This window comes from Heloderma suspectum, chromosome 1 (genome assembly GCF_057233095.1).
Source record: "Heloderma suspectum isolate Gila_16-S chromosome 1, 16-S_ref, whole genome shotgun sequence".
Classification (NCBI taxonomy): domain Eukaryota; kingdom Metazoa; phylum Chordata; class Lepidosauria; order Squamata; family Helodermatidae; genus Heloderma; species Heloderma suspectum.
Window position 1 is genome coordinate 6,289,543 of NC_139458.1, and position 16,477 is coordinate 6,306,019.

The 16,477-nt window shown below is 44.6% G+C and overlaps 1 protein-coding gene across 2 annotated transcripts in view; it reads right to left on the minus strand.

Annotated features, from left to right (window-relative positions):
• The window catches only part of SOS2 (SOS Ras/Rho guanine nucleotide exchange factor 2), a 70,000-nt gene that overhangs the window by 31,507 nt on the left and 22,016 nt on the right, over positions 1–16,477 (minus strand). Inside the window, exons 1-8 of one of the 2 annotated variants that reach the window (XM_084834112.1) lie at positions 14,542–14,882; positions 8,831–8,956; positions 7,916–8,047; positions 7,066–7,230; positions 6,359–6,562; positions 3,837–3,980; positions 1,993–2,103; positions 991–1,089 (exon numbers count right to left, since the gene is read on the minus strand). In XM_084834112.1, coding sequence (XP_084690238.1) covers positions 991–1,089; positions 1,993–2,103; positions 3,837–3,980; positions 6,359–6,562; positions 7,066–7,230; positions 7,916–8,047; positions 8,831–8,956; positions 14,542–14,622 — 1,062 coding nt within the window. In that variant the 5' untranslated portion in view covers positions 14,623–14,882. Of the gene's footprint in view, positions 1–990; positions 1,090–1,992; positions 2,104–3,836; positions 3,981–6,358; positions 6,563–7,065; positions 7,231–7,915; positions 8,048–8,830; positions 8,957–14,541; positions 14,883–16,477 lie in introns of those variants that run through there. The other variant, XM_084834123.1, reaches the window with a different exon arrangement.

A 16,477-nucleotide genomic window follows, 5' to 3' on the forward strand; every position in this document is an offset into this window, starting at 1 on the left:
TTTGAGTAAGAGCAGGCCCAGGACTATAATTGTATGTATGTATGTATGTATGTATTTATTTATTTATTGCATTTATATCCCGCCTTTTTTCCTCTTGCAAGGAACCCAAGGCGGCTTACATTATTCTCCTCCTCTCCATTTTATCCTCACAACAACCACCCTGTGAAGTGGGTTGGGCTGAGAGTCTTTTACTGGCCCAAAGTCGCCCAGTGAGCTTCCATGGCTGAGTGGGGACTAGAACCCAGATCTCCCAGCTCCCAGTCCGTCACATAAGACTTTGGCTAGAGGCTGTCCATTCTCTTATACTTGACTATTATTCTTATTATATTCCTGCAGGAAATGGCACTGGAATTTTAGCTTTGAGGGGGACATTCTTCTGCCTCTAGTCTTACTTTCTTCATAATCAGAAACAAATAGAAGAACACAAAGCACATGGTGGGGTTGTTCACACGTTATCAACAACCCATCTGTTTAAAAACAGATGGGCTGCCGTGCACAAGCCTCTGCCTCTGTTACCTCACAACCCATGATTGGCTCCTTCGTAGGTTGTGGAGCATGATGGGCAAACCTGGACCGGTGGGTTGTTAAACAACCCAGCGGTTAACCCAACAACAAACCATGGGTTAACCACTGGGTTGTTTAGCTCCTAAACAACCCAACAGTCTGGGGTCACATGTCACGCTCCACAACCTACAGAGTTGCTGATCATGGGTTATGCAGTAAAAGTGGAAGAGGCGAGTGTGCTGTCGTCCCCATGTATGCATGACAAGCCATCTGTTTAAAAACCAATGGGTTGCCGTTACAGGCAACCCAGGTCAGTAGTGAACGTGCTCTACAGTCTAGCTCAGGAGTGGGCTGACTGGGGGTATGTAGTCTTTTAAAACTTTTTATTTTAAAATTAACCCTTGTAGCCCACTAATGTGTTTTAAAAAGATAAAAGCAAGATCTCTGAATAGTGAAGTCATAACTGTTTGAAAAGCGTTTGCTTACCTGTAATAATTCAAAGTAGTGCAAACAGTGATAAACAGGAACTAACATGAGTCGTGGAAGAACATACTGTACTGCTTCTTTAAAACCATCAGCAATTGACTGAATAGAAAAAATAAAAAACAACTTATTTCAGAGGGGAGGAAAGGACACAGTTGATTTTCAAAAGTGTATTATTGCATGATTAAGTTGTTTCTATGTAGCAGCCTAAAAGCAGCAAGTCTTCAGGACGGGCTTAATGAGTCTACCATGGCGGTAAAGCAAGTCAGAGGGTTTTCTGAACATCTAAACCAGCTACCTGTTCCCTAGAGAAAGAACACTTGAGCACAACTGCCCGTTGCTCTGGCACTGCGAAACCGAAAGAAAGCATGATAACGGCTCTGTCTATTAGTCCAGGGGTGGGGAACTGGTCTGGGTCCAGGAACCAGAATGCCCTTCCCCAAATTCCCTCATGGCCCAGATAGCTGCCCCTCCCCCGGGATGTCACTGGGCAACCACTGGAAGCGCCAGTTGGACCTCCACCAGCCGGTGCCTCCGCTGGCGAGCCAGCTTTGCTCTACCTGGACTTTCTGCGGGTAGGGAAACCCAGGCAGAGTGAAGCCCGCAAGGTGCCCGCTTCACTCCTCCATGGCCTTCCCCAATGGTTCAGCACTTCTTGAGATGCTTCCCCCCATGGGCCAGAGGTTCCCCATCCCTGCACTAGACATAGAAACACGGGACGCTGCCTTGTACTGAGTCAGGCCGTCAGTCCACCTAGGTCAACACTGCCTGGCAGCAGCGGCTCTCCAGAGTTTCAGGCAGGACTTTTCCAGCCCTACCTGGGGATGCTGGGGCTCGAACCTGGGACATTCTGGATGCAAAGCATGTGTTCTACCGCTGAGCCACAGTCCCTCTCCTCAGAGTGAGTTCTGGGTGTTTTTTAATTACAATTTATTGTAAACTGCCCTGAGAATAATTTGACTGAAAGGCAGGCAGGGTATACTAAATAAATACACACACGCCTACCTGGAAGTGTAGAGCCACAGCTGGTTTATCCATCAAGTTATTGAAATGTTCATGATATTGGGGTGAAAGGATATCCTGAGACAAGGTCTCATATGGGTCAAAGGCTTGTTCCTAGGAAAAGAGAGTAAGCATCCCAAGGTAAAATGCACATTATCTGGAGAAAATGCAAATTATATGGGGGACTGGTTATAAGAGTTCTACTTATACACGGGTAATGGAGCACTACCCAGTCTATTTTGGTTAGAGTCTCTTGAAGGCTGACCTGGGTTGGATAATGTCAACATTACCTAACAATATGAAAGTCTTTGAAACAGCATCCAAGTTAAATAAAATAACATGCAAGCTGTATAAACTTATTTAGCTAATAGTGGTATTGTCCAAACACATTTGGATAATGTAAAAAATGTTGACCATGATATGCACATGACACAAATAACTTCGAAGCATTACAGCTCCTTCATCATTTGTTAATTATTCAGATGATGGTTGAGAACCATCACCTGATATACGCTCAGTTCAGACATAATGGCAAGCTATGCTTTTGACACTGGGAATGTCGCTGCAACTCATGTGTGCCTTCCTCCTACTTTGTACAAGTCTTCTCCCATGTATTTCCCATTTTTCACAAACCATACTTTGCAATGATGTCTAAACTGGCAAACCATGCTTAGCACTAATCTCAAACTATAGTTTGGAACACACTTCAAACCATGGTTTGGAGACAAGTCATTAAACCATAGATTTTCCAATCTGAATGTCACTGAAAACTATGGTTAGAGAAAACTCAGCAGTGGAGGAAGGAACTCCTCTGCCAGAGAAGAGGAACAGCTCACAGAGGCATTCCTAACCAGCAAACGTCTGAGCCATAGGCTATTTTATCAAGAGTTATTATTTTAATATTCTTTGTGTTTAAAGAGCCCTCAGTTTAATTAAACACATACCCCTATTACAGGTCGTACTTCCAAAGAGCTGAGACCTATGCAGGAGTTCCCCTGCACATGCATAGGGCTAAAGTGTGGTGGGGCTGTGGGTGTGAACATAAGCCCTGCACGTCAATATCCCTGCATGCCCAGCTGCTGGTTAGATCTTTGTGCATTGACAAGGGCTCTGTAAGTATGTTCGGCTGAATGCACTTACTGAGCTTTTATAAGAAGAAACCCTGATCGGATGTTAGAGACAGGAATCACTGCCCACCTTAGCTCTACATGTATATAGGCTCGCGTAGGGCTCTGCTCTAGATTACATGTGGGTCTTTCTCCCCATGTTTTAAGGAAGTGGCAGAGATTACTTCTGTACGTTCTTCAGAAGTAGGCTGGCAGGCCCTAGTATATTTTAGTAAACTGGGGAAAAGAAGAGGAACCATGACCAAAGATAACATGTTCTCCTCTGCAACCAATCAGTGCATCCGAAACCAAAAAAGCAATTACCCAGAGAAGCAGAAGAAAAGCCATTTCATCAATCGGTTTTCTACAGGCATATTTTTGCAGATAAATATGACAAAGAAGCTATTACAGAATAACACAGCATATTATTTTTGAAATACAGTTCTCACAATTTTGTCCATTATCTGGACACACCTCTTCATTATGGAAAGAGGTCCAGGGTGTATGCACCTTATCCAGTTAATCTGCCATATCTTTCTTTTTCTATTTATATCTAGTGAATTACGCAAAGGTACCTGCATTTAATGGGTGTACAGCTTATTTTACTCTGTGTGTGTGTATGTGTGTGTGTGTGTGTGTTTGTGTATCCTCCACTGCTGTAGAAATACATTCTAATCCAGCACGAGCTTCGAACTAGTCATACTCACCAGCATAACAAACTGAATAGCTTTGCCAACTCACCTCTGCGAGATCCTCAAAACAGCTGCCAGCCAGGGGATGAGGACTGCTTTCGTCCGTCATTTCCACTGTGTCTTCAATTAATCCCAAGAGCTTCACTGTCAATTCGTGGATATCTGAGATGTTGCTAAATATCATGTCAATGTCCTGAGGAAAAGAGAACCGTCCTGAATGTCCATATGTCATTCTCTACTTCCATTTAAACATTCAGCTGTTTGATTCAAAAATTGTGCAGGGATTTCGACTAAATGGAGAGGAGATTGAGGAAATACTGGAGTCCCAGTATTGGGAAAAAGGCAGGATATAAATAAATATTATAATAATAATAAAACATCACAGGTCATTTCATACTGCAAGACTACTGTGCAACTCACAGCATTTTAATAGCATGCTATGTGCAGTATCCAAGTCTGCCTGTGCACCAGCAGGACCCATCACTAACACAATGGGGAGCTAGCGGTCCTAAAAGCAACCCAAAATGGGCAGAAGCACTTGTTTCCAGAATGTCAATGGAGCTTGCAGAAGGAAACTCCTGGCCCGCCCTGTTCTCGAAACAAGTGTTTCCGTTTGTTTCCAGGGGTACTTTTTGAACTGCTAGTTGGGTGAGTGGTGGGTCCCATTTGTGCAACAGATCAAGTGGGAGAGCAGCAGGAGTACTGGATACAGCCCTATATGACTATCCCACAGAATATATTTTTCCATGAGCCCCCAGTTCATTATGAACTTTGAATGAGTCCTTGCGTCATATACCACCTTTTTTTAAGTGGAAAAAATAATTTCATAGTAGAAATTAGGGATGTATGGATTTTGTTAAATCTGTTCCATCTGTGTTTTGTGAATTGTCAGGTGCCTTTTGTTCCATCATTTTAATTTTTAAGTTTTAATTTTTGTGAACTGCCCAGAGAGCTTCGGCTATTGGGCAGTATAGAAATGAAATAAATAAATAAAATCATCCAGTCACTGATGGAATTTGATTTTTTTTTTTTAGAAATGTATGAGAATTTAGTTCCTCTTTGCTAATGCATATTTGCACAACTGCGCAAATTCCCTGCAAAAGTTAAAAAAGAAGTCTGCAAGTCCATGGAATCTCATGTGACTCAGAAAAAGCCGGTCTACTGCAGAATCCGCAGACTGGATTAATAGAAATCCGAACTCATTTGAATCCATTGCAGATTTCTCCAACATCCCTAGTAGAAATACCGCCCTTTTGTGCAGATTGCATTCATTTCAGTGAGGCATAGCAGAATTTCTCCCTGTGTTGTGCTCCCAATCTAAACACCTTCAGAAGACAATATGCAAGATCTGTTTTTAGAAAGACATTTGGGGATTCATTGTAAATTGCAGCATTTCGGGATTTGTTATACATTGCAGATGTAGCACCATATGCTTGGGTTTTGATTGTGGTTTTTAAGCATTAATTTTTCACCTCTAGTTTTCACTGTTGTATCAGAACATCATAAGATGCCGTGGGTCCTCAGAGAAAGGAGGAATTCCTTTAAAAATATGTTATTTTTTAAAATCATTTTTTTCAAGATGGAACCCAGGTGGCCTCTTCAAGACTCTATCTATCTATCTATCTATCTATCTATCTATCTATCGATCTATTAATTAAATTTATTAATTGCCCATCTGGCCAGTCACCCAGCCACTCTGGGTGACATACAATAATAGAAACAGTTTAAAACAATAAAATTCTACATTAAAAACATCATGTTTCTAAAAATACCCTAACCCACCCCAAATGCCTGCCTGAACAACCATGTTTTTAATGTGTGGCAGAAGCTCATTAAAGAGGGGGATGGCGGAGTTCCCTAGGGAGGGAGTCCCACAGAGTGGGGGCCACCAAAGAGAAAGCCCTCTCCCTCGTCCTCACCAGTCTAGCTATCCTGGCTGATGGGACAGAGAGAAGGCCATCTGAGGCTGATCTTGTTAAGCCTATTGGTGATGCTGGAGGCGCTCCTTAAGATAGGCTGGGCCAGAACTATATAGGGTTTTAAAGGTCAAAACCAACACCTTGAATTTGGCCCGGAAAACAACTGGTATCCAGTGCAACTCCTTCAGCGCCGGAGTGATGTGATCTTGGCGGTGGCTGCCTTTAATCAGGCAAGCCGCCGCGTTCTATACCAGCTGCAGCTTCCAAAACATCTTCAAGGGTAACTCCACGTAGAGCGCATTACAGTAGTCTAAACAAGAGGAGACCAGGGCATGTACTACCGATGGGAGCAGATGGCCGGGAAGGTAGGGGCGCCGTATCAGACGGAGTAGGTACAAGGCATAGCTCTTACGTTAACATGAGAAGGTTCCCACCCACATTCATTTATTGGCAGATCATGAGCTCTTAGGCCTCACTTGTCCTAACTCAATTCTCTCCTCCTCAAAAGGAGCTTTAGCTTCCAAACTGTATACTCCTCCAGTTCTTCAGAATAAGAAGTTTGGAGGAAAATGTTTTCATTTTGGCTAATCGTAGCTCAAAGTACACAAGTGTTTAAACGCAGAACAGTTAGCATGACAAAATATTGACTTACATTAGGTGCAAACAACTTTCTGTTAGACAAGAAAGCTTCTCTAAATACTTTTATGATCAGATTCAGCTCTCGCAAATACTGTCTTTCATCTGCAATTTCAGTCCTGACAAGATCGTAATAGTTGAGTTCACCAGAAGAAGAGGGCTCTTCTTCACAGAGAGAAACCAAGCCAATGTCATCCTGATCAAACATATCCATCAACACCTAAGAGAAGACACATTTTATACATGATCAAATGGTGATTAAATATGAAGTTATTGCCTGATTGAAAACCACTGAATTCAACACTGTTTTGGCTAAGTTAATATTTTGTGGGGAAAAGAATTCACGATAACTTAGGAGTAGATTTTGATGCAGAAATATGTCCTAAAAGGCTTCATGCTTACACAGAAATGAAACAATAAGATTTTTTTAAATCATGGCAAAGTGCCAATTATTAAACAGTAACAAAAAATGATAATGATTTCAAACACATAATTAATCTGGATGCATATGAAGTGCTTCTATTATTTATTATTATTTATTACATTTCTATACTGCCCAATAGCCGAAGCTCTCTGGGGCAGTTTACAAAGATTAATAACATTAAAAAGACAATATGCAGAATTTAAAAACATAAAAAATACAACAGACAGTATATACAGAGACAACATATATCTAAAAACCATCAGCCAAACCATAAGCCCTGAATTCCCATGGCACCTTACCTTATCAGCACACATTGATACTTTAATGTCTTGCTGGGATATCTCAAAGTGCCGTATGTTGAAAACATAATTGCCAGCCAGTTTTAAGATGTCAGCAGAGATATACTCCAGAACAGCCACAATGTAAAGGGACACGTGATAATCTATTTTATAACCAAGAACCTCCTGAAAGTTAACACAAAAAGAATGTATATAAAATTACATGTATTCTGCTCTCATATGAGCCAAGGCAGACAGGCTGGCTGGGAAAAAGATGGCACTGGCACAGATATCGAGCGTGCTTGTAAAAGGAGCAGGGGCCAAGCATGGATGCTGCCATAAAGAAATAGCAGCCACCGATACTGCAGAACACCCGCCTGCCAAGGAAGGGGATGTTGCAGCCCCAGCCACTGTAATTAGGACAGAGAGGTTAATGGCCTTTCTGTCCCTTCTAACCTCCTATTTCCATGTTTCACTTTCCCTACCAGAACATCAGGCAGTGTTTCTTTGTTTGTTTGTTGTAAAACCACTGAGCAAGAGGGAAGCCTATTTATAAATGTTGCAATTGAAGCTCATTGTGCTTCCTCACTGAGGAAGGGAAGGTACACTGCAGATGCCTAGAACCTTTTTTTTAATTGTTACTTCACATGTTCCATAGCAAAGTTTGTTAGTTTGAAGGACCCTTAACTGAGATTAGGGGAAAAGACAAGTTGAACAAATACAAAAATGATGTATTAACAGTGAAATTCTATGCACGTCTATTGGGAAGTAAGTCCCATGGAGTTTAATGGGACTTACTTCCAGGTATAGGATTGCAGCCTAAATCAACTAGCTTTTTAAAAAACCAACTGGTACCCTTGGTGTAACATACTTTTAATAAAGGATGTATTTTGTCCACAGGCAGCAGGAGAGGGTTTCTTCGCTTTCGCTTTTCGATAGCGGACTGTGCGTCTGCAATCGCCCACTTGTCAATTGGGTGAGGAAAGGTCTTTTGAACTCGCTCCTGCTCAAATGTAAGAAAGGGAGATGAAAACAGTTGCTGGACTCTCAAAGAAAAGATAAGACACACACACACACACACACACACACACACCCTATTTCTTTCAACGGCCATAATAGCATTGGATTTACTTCTTTGAGGTAGTACCCTTCGACTCCAAACAGTCTTTAGTTCCCACAGCACATTCTTCTCTCAAATTGCTTCTCAAAACACTTTCCTGAGTTTTTCCTGCTTGAGTGGGAAGCAGCACAGCACAGTAAACTGAGCACAACATCAGAGGTCAAGAAAACGCATACTGTTTATCACAGACCTTCCACAGGTTCATTTGTGGCAGCAGAAAAGCAGTTTCTCCAGTATGTTTCAGCCCAGTAATGCATAGCTATTAAATACAGCCCACTGAACAAAAAGGTTTACAGTATTTTTCAAAGCAAAGAAGTTCTCAAATATTGCACTCTCCCATTACTCTTTATACTCACTGTATACAGTAGCTTATACCAGACAATCCTGATTAATACACTGCTGCCATTGAAGGCTACTGCTGCCCTGCTCTTAAACCCATGGGGCTAGAACTGCACTGCACAAGTATGGGTTTTGGTATCTGCACAAGCATGAGTTTTTGTATCTATTTTGTTTGTTTAGGGAAGCACAACACTCTCTCCAGCAGGCTTGCTCCTGCCATGATTCAGTTTAGATTACAGTAGAGGTTTTTCAGTTCCTCTTTCTCCCTCCAGCATTGTTTTGTGAGGAAACGCCTGTTTTTTCCCTTACATATATTACCATTCATACCTCTACATCTTGAAACGTCCGTGGCTGTGCAATGCATAGCTTGTTTAGCAGCTGAAGTATTAACTCCTCAATGTAGTAGAGGGAATCTTCCTTGGCTGAAAGGTTGGGATGGACTTGCTGTTGAACCTGAACAAAGATTTTTGTTTGTTTTATTCAAGTAGAAGACAGATTGAAAGGAGCACAGAGACGCTGACAACCAAGTCTTGGTCATTATCTCAAGAACCTCGTTTCCCCTGCATGTCCCCAAATAAAATGTCAAAACTGAATGCTTACATAAAGTGATAAAGACAAACTTTTACTCAGTTTACTAAAAGCCTAATCCCGCCTCCTTCCTTATCTCTGTTCAAAGCCTTGATTTGTAAAAGTGATGCGGAAATGCTGCTACAGAATTGCAAATCATTCAGCAGTATGTTTAACAGGGAACCTTTCACTATTCTCCTTGTTCTAGAAAACAGGAATGAATTCAGCAGATTTCCTTTTTAGATTTATATTTTTAATCTTCCCTATAACCAGTGTTCTCTGGGCAGATTACAAACAGCTAAAAGACCACAATGCCACACAGTTACAAATATAAAATAAAATATGAACATTCAAAAGACTAAAACACAATAGAAAACAAACAACGCAGGAACCGAAAAAACGGCCATAAAAATCTAGACCTAGGTCTCTAAAATGCCTAGTAGAAAAGAAAGGTCTTTGCCTGGCACTGAAAAGAGAACAACGTAGACACCAGGGAAACCTCTTTTGGGGGAAAGGGCATTCCATAAGTGGGGTGCCACTTAAGAGAAGGCCCTCTTGCTTGTAGCCACCTGCCTAGCTTCCTTTGGCGTGGACACCCAGAGGAGGGTCTCCAAAGATGACCGAAGGGTCGAAGCAGGTACATACCTGTGAAGAAATAGGGAATGTAGAGGTCCAACAAAGCAGGTCTATTTAAACATACACTGGCCAGAGCACAGAGTTCTTATGTTGAAAGCTCTTACATTAGAACAAATCTAAGAGTTATTTTAAAAAAAATTCTGACAAACCCTTGAAGCAGGGATGGGTAACGTGTGCCCCCCACCTCAGATGTTGTTCCACTGCAGCTCCCATCATCCCACACCACTGGCTATGCTGCTTACATATGGGAGTTGCAGTCCAACAAAATCTGGGCAGCCACATAATTCCCTATCCCTGTCTTAAAGCCATCAGCCACGATTTTTCCTTCAAACACACCATCAGGAAGAACATCGAAGCAATTTATATGATGAACATAAGATATTTAACCTTAAATTATCACACTTGGAGATCAGGTGTAGTTAATTGCTAGTTTAGCAACTTCCAGGACATCCACTTCTTCCTTAAGTTGTTAGCTTCTTCCTTTCCCCTGGGATATGCTCCTGATTTGTACTTAGTGCTGGGAAAAATATATTGTGCATCTCCCATGCTCCCTTATTTGCATGGTTTTCCCTTCTCCACCATCTGTAATCTTGCCACCTGCCTAGTCCTAAGCTTGTGCAGCTATCCGATTTTAGGGTTCAGGCAGATGAAAGGCTCTGCATGGGGTACATTTTTCCTGAGTGTGAGCAGATTCCGATGCATTATTTAACTGTTTAACTTAGAGAAAGCAAAACTGAGGAACTTAATTTAAAACTTCTCACATATCTGCAGAAGAAGAGCATGCCTACTCAATCACCTCAGGGTCTGTTTTCAGTTAAATTGTCTTGGCAACAACTTTTGTAAATGTTTTGATATACTGTATTATCATTTTGGTCTATTGTTCGATAGAGTGATCACGTGATAGAGCATACTTACTCAGAAGTGGAAGTTCAATGGATCTTACTCCCAGGTAAGTGGGCATAAGACTGCAGCTTTACTTGGACATACATGGCACTTCATGCTTGTGAAAAGCCAATTCATCCACAAAAATGAGTAAGGCTACTTCTTAAGCTATTATAGTCAGGAAGAAATAGTGGGTGCAACTTGGCTGTTAATTGTATACGTGTAAATGGACTTCACAGCCCCCAGTTTCATTTTTTAAAATAATGTATCACATTTGATTATGACATACAATTAATGGCCCAACATGATATGTGGGCTTCTCTGCTGAGAAGGGGCTTATCATATCACCCCAAATGTTGTGCCTCCTGAAAAATGCCAGGTATAAGTTCTAAGCTAAAGTTCTTAGCTGAGGCAAAGACACTGGAACTGTGTATGTGACAAAAGGAAACATTGCCTTCTGTTTATGGACCCTTCTACCAAGAAAGAAATTATTTGAGTTGACACATGTTAACCAGTCACTACTAAACCTCTCTCAGAATCCACAAGATGGGCTGAGGACACATGAAGCTTACTGTTAAAGCTAATCATGTCTCAGTCTAATGAGTGCCTAGTTCAGAGATCTCCTGGGAGCTTCACATCAGCTGCTTTAAAATACCCAAAGGAAGAGCAGGATTTAAATGTTATTTTAAAAATCAATCTACAAGTATAAATTAAAAACTCAACTCTACAACACATTTGAAGCCCCAATATTGTATGATTTTTCCAAATAACCATGCACCATTACACAGATGGAGGAGTAAGACATGCCCATCAACTACAGGTAGCATCTTATTTGCAAACTATATGGATTAATTAAACACCTACTGATTTATTTTGAAATCATCTTTAATGATGTACTAATTGTCCCCTCACCCTCTGCTCTGTCTCACACACACACTTTTACAGTCCAACAAAGGCCTGTAGTTGTCACAATACCACCTGCCTGTGTAACTCACCCTTTAAATGGAAAGGAGCAACATACTATAAGTAGTATCCAACTGTGTCTCAGCACTAATGACACTGTGTTAGCACAAACCAATGCTTGCGCAACGTAACTAACACTTGCTAATGCAAATGGGAAAAAGCAGTGATTTGCCACTGAAATTCAGTGATTTCCAGCAGCAAAAAAGGGGCAATTTTTCTTTAAAATAAGGCTCAAGAGAAGCATGGCCCTTGTTTTGAAAAAACAACAACAACACTTTTTTGCTTCTGCTCTGTCAAGTTCTGGTTGCAAATCGCCACTTTTTCCTGTTGCACTAGTTACATTTTATGTATTTATTACATTTCTATACTGCCCATTAGCCGAAGCTCTTTATTATTGCACAAGTGTTGGTTTACGCTAGCACAATTAGTGCTGGCACTGGGACACTGTTCGATACTACCCTATGTAAATTAGTGCACAAAAGAAAGTAACTGCAAATACTGGTGCAAATGTATTGTGCTTGATTTGGGGGTGTGGCAAAAGCAGCAGAAACCTTGAACACTTAACCCAGTAGAAGCAATTTTTGGCTCCATGATATCCATTCTATTTGTCCATGAAAACTAATCCTGACAAAGGTAATGGAGGTAGAAACCAGCCTCCTATAAGAATTTTCTCTCACAGATATTATATTCATATATACTAGAGATTGAAATCTGTTTAAAATAAACAGCATTGCAACAGGGTTTTCTTCCCCTCCCCATTGCAGCCCTTCACGCTGCTCAAAAACCTGCTCTGGAGGGATTCCTAGCTCTTCAGAACAGGTTTTGAGGTAACACAGTGCCGGGGGGAGGGGGGCTACAAGGGAGAGGGAAAACTGCCTCCATCCAGGTTCCACTGCCAAAGCAGTTCCGTCAGCAGAATGACACCACTGGATCTTGCCCTCCAACTCCCATCAGCTCTAGCCAGCATATCTAAGAGTGAGGGATGATGGGAGTGGCAATTCAACAACGTCTGGAGGGCCACACATTCCCCATCACTGGCAAAGAGGGTCATGTCAATGACTGGACTATATCAACTGTTACACTAGCCCTGAGAAGCAGCACAGCTAGACCGCTCTCTTGCTTCCAACAGTAGTCAGCACCAAACAACACAAGTAAAGCTCAATTTCTGCCCCGCCCCTCCCACATATACACATCAAAGAGAATTTCGACACTGAGGCTATATTCCCCTCTGTTCTGGAGTGCTGGGTGCTGCAGAGTACATTCAGAGATTGCCCTACATATACAGACTTAATTGCCTTCAGCACAGGAACGTGGAAAAGCATTAAGATCAAGATGATTCTTTTGTTTATGAATACACAGCAGAGACAGATATGAGGCGGGAGGGGGTGTCCATGCAAGGGAGAGAGTTAAAGTGTGTTTAACCAGGAACAATCTGTTATAATTAGTGTGAGTGTACATAGGATATTTAAATCACATGTTGACTGAGGATATGTGCTGATAACAGCATGTTAAGTGGGGGGGGGGGTGTTTGTGTACAGCATGAACTTACAGTGAGAATTGTAAGTAACAAGAGTAATGCATACGAAAAAGGGGGAAAGACATCTTTGCAGTGATGGGAATGGGGGTTATGCACACAAGGAAAGGAATGGTGGAGACACACACGCATATGCACAGAAATACATACTTGTGAGTGCGTAACAGCAGCAACGGCATGTTTTTCCAAAAGTGTGTGTTGGAGACTGTAATGATAACTGTAGGCAAGCAGAATGTCATGTAAATACAATGCAAGCCATAACAGAGGGGGAGGCTGATATATAGCATAGTGCAGCCTTCCCCAACCTGATGCCCTCCAGATGTTTTCAACCACAACTCACAGGATTCTTGACCACTAGCTTCGCTGGCTGGGGTTGATGGGGGTCGAAGTCCAAAACATCAGGAGGGCTCAGGCTGCAGAACACTGGCATAGTTTTGATATGTGTAATGATGGCAACGGGCAGCTTGCACATTGAGGGACATGGGGATACAGAGGGTTTGCGATGGGGCTGGAACAGTAATGTTTGTGCAGAGAAGAATGCACACGTGTGATATAGTAAGGGATTCTCTCTTTCCAAGATTGTAACTAGCATCCCTTTCCCCCCAGAAACCCCGCCGCTTGCTCCTTTTTTAAAGAAGCTGCGATACAGCAACGATCTTGGGATAAAGGGTGCATGAAAGGATGCGTAAGGAAACTGCTGTGCTAGAAAAAGGAATGGTGGAAACACACACGCACAAACATGTTTGATGGTGGGAATCCCACAGCATGAGTTGAGTGATATACCCTATCAAGAACAACGGGACTGAAGATATGGGGAAGATGTTCGACATGAGATGGAGGGAGAATGGGAAGCACTTGACCTAAAGCAGGGAAATGCAACTGAAGGAAGAAACGCAAGTGCTGACGGAGGCTTTTTGGAGAGGAACTGGGAGGGGTTCAAACGACTGGGGCGGAACCACTGAAGAGAAGCTGGGAAAGGGGTGCCTTGCCATGATGTAGGTTACAGGGAGATGGGGGGGAGCAGAAAAGCACCAGGCTGTGGAGAAGGCGAAAAGCGCTCAGGTGGCTAGAGAAGGGGCGGGACCCATGAGGTGCCGCTGAGCAAAAGGCGGCAGGGAGCGCGCCTACGCGCGGCCGGCTGGGCGCCCGAGGGAGAACGGGGAGCGCTCGGCGGGGGAAGGCGGGGCCACCTCGCCGAGGAAGCGGAGGAGGGGGCGTTCCCTGGCGGGGGCGGGGCCCCTGAGGGGAGCCTTACGTGAGGTAACCCGCGAGGCCCGGGGGGGCGGGGAGGGAGCCCTCGGCTGATTGGCAGGAGGGAGGATCCCGCTGCCTAGGAGACGCCGCCGCGGGGGGCTCCCCGATTTGGGGAGGTGCGCGCGCGACAGGGAGCGAGCGGGGAACGGGGCCGCGCGCGCGACGGGGCGCTGGCGCTGCCGGGGGCGTGCGGGGGACTGACCTTGCGCAGGGCCGGCACGAGGAGCCCCCGCCATTTCTGCCCGTTCTCCTCGCTGAGGAACTCGTAGGGGGGCGGCTGCATAGCCCTCGGTCGCCGTCCTCCTCCTCTTGCGTCCTCTCAGCCCCGGGATGGATGAGGGGGGCGGAGAGGGGCGCTGCTCCCCCTCCCCGGCCCGACCCGCCGGCCCGGCCAGCCGCGGTCACATCCGCGTCCCTCAGGCCGCCGGCCCCGCCGCAAGCCGCAGCAGGCGCCGCCGCTCCGCTTTGCCTAGCCTGGGCCGCGGCCGCCTCCGTCCCCGGCGCACTGCGCAGGCGCCGGCGCCGGCCCCGCTCGGCGAGCCTGCCGGCCCCGGCGTCGTTTCGCCCTCTAGCGGCCCGGGCGGGCCAGGGCAGGAGACCTCCGGCGGGATGCCGATCAAGAAAGGCGGCGGCTCCGCTGGGGGCCCGGAGAGGGGCGGGGCCGCGGACGCGCCTCCTCTTCCTCGCAGGTCCTTTCCCCCCTTTTCACGGCGCGGCCCCTCTCGTCGTTGGCGCTGGGGGGGAGGCGGCTTTGCAAAAGTCTGCCGGGCGCAATCTGCAGCAAGCAGCCGTGGCGTGCGCGCAGCAGGCGAGGCAGGATCCCCGCAGGCTTGCTAACGTAGTTGCTCTCCTGCGTGCGCGCGCTCCTCGCGCCCCTTTGGAGAGCGAGCCTGCTCCACTTCTACTTCCAAGACTGCAAAGAAGCAGTTAGGGCGGAGCTGCTTCAGCGCTTCCAAAAATTCGAACGCGGAAGGAACCGGCTTGCAACCTTCCTGCGACTCTTCTCATGCGGTGATCGCGCGTGCTGCCGTGATCTTACTGACCCGTGGAGAAGGGCAGTGCGCGCCTGCGGGTAGCCGCTGGTCACCAACGTTTTAATAAATCACACTTTCGAGTGCCGCTGTTTGGTAGAAAGGTCGGGTGCAAATTAAAAAAAAATTATGAAGACGTGAAAATCCCTGATTAATTCACTGCCAAATAGGTCTGGAAGCCCAGTGAACCCATTTCCTCCAAATACTCGTAAGAACATGATATAAGGAGATAAAAACAATCCTACTGGATCAGACTGTTCCCCAGAATATTCAATCAGATGGCAGGGTAGGCAGAAAACAGATTGTAATCTACTGGTAGATCTGGGTCGGTTTCTCCCAACTGTTTAATAGCAGCAACAAAATTACTCCCCTCTTACCCTAACTTATACTGCTGAAATGAAAACTACCCACCCGAGTTTTCATTTCAAGCAATATAACGGGGGGGGGGGTAATTTATTTGTTGCTATTGGGAGAAACGGCAGAAATCTTGCTGATGATCTTCCCATTTAAAATCCACTCCTGGTTCCTCAACTAGAAGTGGAATTTTACATGGTAGAACAATGAGTTCAGGTCTGGTACTAAAACCACACACCAAATTCCTGGCCTCCAAATTCTGTGTCTGTTGCACCTGGCTCTGGTTGATGGATCACCGATGCAATGAACATGAACTTGAGCACACTCCGGGAGAGAGTGGAGGACAGGAAGGCCTGGCATGCTATGGTCCATGGGGTCACGAAGAGTCGGACACAACGACTGAACAACTGGTTGATGGATCACAATGTGTTCTAGTGAAAACAAAGTTGATCCCACAAGCCTGAAGTCTGCCCACTCCTGGCCAACAGAAAGCCTGCGAGCAGGACACAAGGACAATAGCCTCATGTTCACCAATAGCTGGTATTCAGAGGCATGCGGCCTCTTAATGCCAGCGGCACAAATGAATAGCCTTCTCCATGAATTTAAAGCCATCTAAGTTGGTGGCCTTCACCACATATTGTAATAGTGAATTCCGTAGTGTAAGAATGCACACTATGTGAAGATCTATTTGCTTTTATTTTCAATCTCCCACAGTTCAGCTTCACTGGATGGCCCAGGGTTCTATTATTACAA